General features: G+C 59.2%; 2 protein-coding genes across 2 annotated transcripts; one reads left to right on the top strand and one right to left on the bottom strand.

Annotated features, from left to right (window-relative positions):
• The first annotated feature begins 585 nt into the window (after nucleotides 1-585).
• MRPS26 (mitochondrial ribosomal protein S26) lies at nucleotides 586-2,090 on the top strand. Its single transcript, XM_027908767.1, has 3 exons — nucleotides 586-748; nucleotides 1,004-1,127; nucleotides 1,392-2,090. The coding sequence occupies exons 1-3, from the start codon at nucleotides 705-707 to the stop codon at nucleotides 1,521-1,523; spliced, it is 300 nt and encodes a 99-aa protein (XP_027764568.1). The 5' UTR covers nucleotides 586-704; the 3' UTR covers nucleotides 1,524-2,090.
• Nucleotides 2,091-2,423: 333 nt separating this feature from the next.
• LOC114071086 (neurophysin 1-like) lies at nucleotides 2,424-3,627 on the bottom strand. The gene is made up of 3 exons (XM_027908766.1): nucleotides 3,459-3,627; nucleotides 3,166-3,367; nucleotides 2,424-2,612 (listed from the first exon to the last, which is right to left on the bottom strand). The coding sequence occupies exons 1-3, from the start codon at nucleotides 3,615-3,617 to the stop codon at nucleotides 2,563-2,565; spliced, it is 411 nt and encodes a 136-aa protein (XP_027764567.1). The 5' UTR covers nucleotides 3,618-3,627; the 3' UTR covers nucleotides 2,424-2,562.
• Nucleotides 3,628-4,012: the final 385 nt, after the last annotated feature.

Here is a 4,012-nt window from a genome sequence, read left to right as displayed (position 1 = left end):
GGTGTGGCTCTGGCTGTGGGGCTGGTGTGGGTCAGGGGCCTGGTGATGGGGCTCATCTCTAGGGTTGAAGAGCTGACTGGACAGTGGGACTGCTGAGTAGGGGGATATGAGGTTGCTTTAGGGCTGGGAAGGGTTAGAGGCTGGCTGAGACTGTGTATGGGGCTGGTTGAAGGACAGGGGGCTGGGGGACTTCTGTAGGGCAAGGAAGGGTTGGGGGTCTGGCTGTGGACCTGGGTATGGGGCAGGGGGCTGGGGGGCTGCTGTGGGAAGGGTTGGAACTGTGGCCATTTGGAGCTGCTGTGGGGCAGAGGGAGAGTTGAGGGCTGGATGTGGGACTGCTTGAGGGAGAGGAGAGATTTTTGGGGCAGGAGTAGGTTGAGGGATCTGGGGCTGCTTTGGAACAGAGGCAAATAGACCTAGGGATACTCTGGGGTAGGAAAGGGACGTGGTAGTGGGACCGGTGTAGGGCAGGGAAGGGTCAGGGTGGTGGGACTGGGAACCATGTGGGACAGCGTGGTGGGGCTGGCTCTGCTGTGGGGCAGGTCTGGGGGAACCCCCAGTGCTCCCAGCCCCCAGACAGGAGCTCAGTGCCCTCCCCTCCTCCCTGCAGGGCCGAGTTCAGGGCCGAGGTGCTGCAGAAGAAGCGGGAGGAGCGCCTGGGCGGGGAGAACTCCGCGGAGCTGCTGGAGGATCACCGGCGCCTGATGGCCTGGAATGACGAGGAGAACGCCCGGCAGCGGGCACGCAGGTCAGCGGGATCCACTGCCCTGCGTGGCTTTGGCTTCTGCTTGTGCAGATCTAAACTCAGTCAGAGCCAGGCTTAATTCTTGTGAAGACCGTTGACCTAAATCGTGACCTTTTTTAATGAATCTGCCAACGCAGCGGTTCCCGCGCCTCTTGAGGCTGAGGGGCGAGTTAAGGGGCTCTGGGCAGCTTCCTGCTCTCCTAAGGATGGGAGTGTCACCTCGACCATCAGGTTTTTGTCTTCCCTTCTGTCTGGCAGAGAGGAGAGACTCAGGAAAGAAGCGGAGGAAGAGAAGAAGAGGAAGTTGGAGGTCATGGAGAAGCAGGCCAGGAAAATGGAGGCCTTCATGAAGGAGAAGGAGAAGGAGGTTCTCCAGCTGCAGGTAAGAGCAGCTGGTGCCTCCCGGGGGACAAGCTGCCAGCAGTCCCTGCGAGGGATTTGCTGGCAGCCCGTGGGAGCCATGTGGAAGCCGTGGGCTTGTTTTCCGGGGACCTTTCAGTTGGTAGCTGGGAGCGCAGAGCGTTGGCGCCTTCCAGGGGCGCTGACAGCGTGTGGATGGGAGAGAGGCTGAGCCAGAGCTCTGGGAACGGGGGGGAATAATCCCGAGGGGATAACCCTGAGGGAATAATCCCTGTCCTTGGTTCAGGAGGAAGCCAAGAGCTTCATCACCCCCGAGAATCTGGACGCGCGGATCGAGGAGTGCCTGGATAACCCACGCAACTACAACTTCGCCATCGACAAGGACGGGCGGGTCGTCAAGCGCACGATGCTGTCGTAGCAGCCCCAGGATGGGGCTCCTGGCCCACTTTGTGCCCAGAACCTCCCCCCACACCTCCAGAAGACCTGGAATTCTTCTTTTTAGTGTATAAATTGACCACGGAAGTGGTGCAGAAAGGCTGCAGGGTCTGGCTGTGCTGCTTCCGAAGGGCGGAACGCCTGCGGGAAAGGGGGCGAGGGTGGAAAACTTGGGCTCTTTGGAGGCTCCAGCTGCCTGGCTCAGCCCTGTGTGGCTGTTGCTGTGCCTGTGATTCCACCTCCCACGAGTTTGGATCCCTGCTGCCTTCACACGCAGCGTGTGGGGAGAGAAGCAGGAGCGGTCCTGAGGCAGATCCTGGCTCTGAGCTCCGTGCTGTCAGCCCCTCTGGATGCTTCCGAAGGCAAACGAGGGCTGAATGGATTTTTAGGGAACACTTGCCCTCGTCTTTTTTTTTGTTGTTCGGTGAAAGGATTAATTGTTCCTCCTGATTTCTGCTGGGCTGGAGGGGCCTGTCATCCCTCCAGCTTTGAACCCTCCTTTGCACATCCCTTGGTGTGGCTGAATGAGAAAATATGTCTGAATGATCTGAGGTTTTTGGTGTCTCCTTATTCCCCACCTTCAGCCTTATTTTACTCATCACCTGGTGTCGAAGGTGTAGATCAAACTGTAATGACTCTGGGTGTTCTGGGTTGTTGGGGTCTTGCAGACTCTCAGCTTTGCCCTGAAACTGCTGGGTTTAGGTTCAGCCAGAGCCCAGGCTGACTGACCACAGGTCCCTCTGCCCTCCCTCCCTCAGAGAATTCACCTGAAATCCTCACTTTTTACCTCCACTTTTCCTAAAAATGTCTTTTTCTCTCCTCATGAGCCCACACCCAAACCAGGCAAGAACACAAAAGCCACAGATTTCTTTTAGGGTTGTTCTTCTGTACAAGTTTTATTTCTATTTAAGCTCATCACTCCAGGCTGAGTCACAGCCCTCAGCTCGTCTATTCCCAGCCCGAGGCCAGGCTGGGATAGCGGGATGGAGATTTGGGATCCTGTGGGTTCTGTCCTGGGTGGGCTACACGAACAGCAGCTCTTGGTCACAGGATGAGTCAGTCCCACAACCCTCTGTGAGGGGAGAGAGGGGGGAGTGTGGTGTGAAAGCAGAAACCCCCCAAAACAGTCCCCAGAGACCTCCCAAACCAGCCCCCAGGGACCCCGTGGTTCTGGGGTTTAATGAGCTCAGGCTCCCACCGTGCTCCCTGGCATTCCCTGGGATTAGTAGTGGGTTCTCTGGTAGTTTAATTTAGGGCGGAGGTTGGGATTTTTGGAAAACCCACGAGAGCAAGAAGGGATGTGGGTTGCTGTACCCCACAAGGAGTGCTGCCATGCCCCATGGGAATCCTGCACTTGCTCGGCCCCCAAAATTCGGTTGCCGTCTGCTTCCCTCCTGCCCCAAAACCTCCCTGAAGGGTCTGATATCCCTTCCCTGGCATCGGGATAAATCTGGCATGGAGCAGGGGGGGCCAGATGAACTGACACATGGGTGGGACCAAGACGATCCCTTGGGCATCCTCCCCTCTCTCGCCCTCCTGTATAACCCCAAACTCCTCCCAGGAATGGTGCGAGGCCCCCGTGACAGGAATCCCGGGATCGCCGGGAGGTCCCGGGACTCGCTCACCGGTGCTGCAGCAGATGCCGGGGGCGGCGCAGCTCCCGCCGGTGCCGCAGGGTTTGTGTCCCGACTCGCAGGGGGCGGGCAGGAAGTTTTCCTCCTGGCAGCGCAGGGTCTCGGAGGTGCCGATGTAACAGCCCAGCTCCTCCCCGCAGCAGATGTTGGGCCCGAAGCAGTGGCCCTTGTTCCGGGGGCCGCAGGGCAGGCACTGCTCGGGGGAGGGAGGAGGAGGGGGGGAAAGAAGGTTGGGAAGAAGGGAAGGATAGGGTTAGGGATGCTCCATCCCCGCCAGGACCTACCTTCCTGATTTCCATGTCCGTGACGGCGCGTTTGCCCCCGATGGGGCAGTTCTGGATGTAGCAAGCGGAGGAGAGAGCCAGGAGCCCCAGGAGGCAGAGGGCCAGAGCCTTGCAGGACATGATGGCGGCGGGACGGGGAGAGTTTTTTTGGATGCTCATCCCCAACCACCGCCCCTGTATTTATAGTCCCGGCTCCTACTTAGGGATTCTGGGCACCGGCGTCACCTGTGCTCCTTAAAAACCACAAGGCATTGCTTCCCACACCGGAGGGCTGGGTTAATAGCCGGAGGTCGAGGACGTGAGGGCAAGGCCAAGGTGTTGGTTTGCTCCTCGCTGACGGCTCCGACGGCCGCAGCGGGAACGTGCGGAGGCTGCGGATGGACTTTGGGGCTCAGAGCCCTTCCCTGCCAGCCCTGCTGAGCTGTGGTGTGTCCCTCCATGTCCTGCTGGGAGCCCCTCTGGCATGGGGAGGGTGGGGATGAAGGCAGGCAGATGTGAGTGGGATTGTGTCCACCCAGGAGCAGGGTGAGAGGGGCACGTGCGTCCCTTGGCTT

This window comes from Empidonax traillii, unplaced genomic scaffold (assembly GCF_003031625.1).
Source record: "Empidonax traillii isolate 1590-97213 ecotype Southwest subspecies unplaced genomic scaffold, ASM303162v1 scaffold1828:size94860, whole genome shotgun sequence".
Classification (NCBI taxonomy): Eukaryota; Metazoa; Chordata; class Aves; order Passeriformes; family Tyrannidae; genus Empidonax; species Empidonax traillii.
Note: the sequence above shows the minus strand (reverse complement) of the source record. Positions and strands in the feature narration are given on the sequence as shown.

What these genes read in the sequence shown, in the direction of transcription:
- MRPS26 (XM_027908767.1), top strand. Translation starts at nt 705, where the DNA reads ATGGCCTGGAATGACGAGGAGAACGCCCGGCAGCGGGCACGCAG. An exon ending in GCCCGGCAGCGGGCACGCAG is followed by an intron (nt 749 to 1,003) that starts GTCAGCGGGATC and finishes TCTGTCTGGCAG; the next exon opens with AGAGGAGAGACTCAGGAAAG. An exon ending in AGGAGGTTCTCCAGCTGCAG is followed by an intron (nt 1,128 to 1,391) that starts GTAAGAGCAGCT and finishes TCCTTGGTTCAG; the next exon opens with GAGGAAGCCAAGAGCTTCAT.
- LOC114071086 (XM_027908766.1), bottom strand. Translation starts at nt 3,617, where the DNA reads ATGAGCATCCAAAAAAACTCTCCCCGTCCCGCCGCCATCATGTCCTGC. An exon ending in CGGACATGGAAATCAGGAAG is followed by an intron (nt 3,368 to 3,458) that starts GTAGGTCCTGGC and finishes TCCCCCGAGCAG; the next exon opens with TGCCTGCCCTGCGGCCCCCG. An exon ending in CGGCATCTGCTGCAGCACCG is followed by an intron (nt 2,613 to 3,165) that starts GTGAGCGAGTCC and finishes CTCCCCTCACAG; the next exon opens with AGGGTTGTGGGACTGACTCA.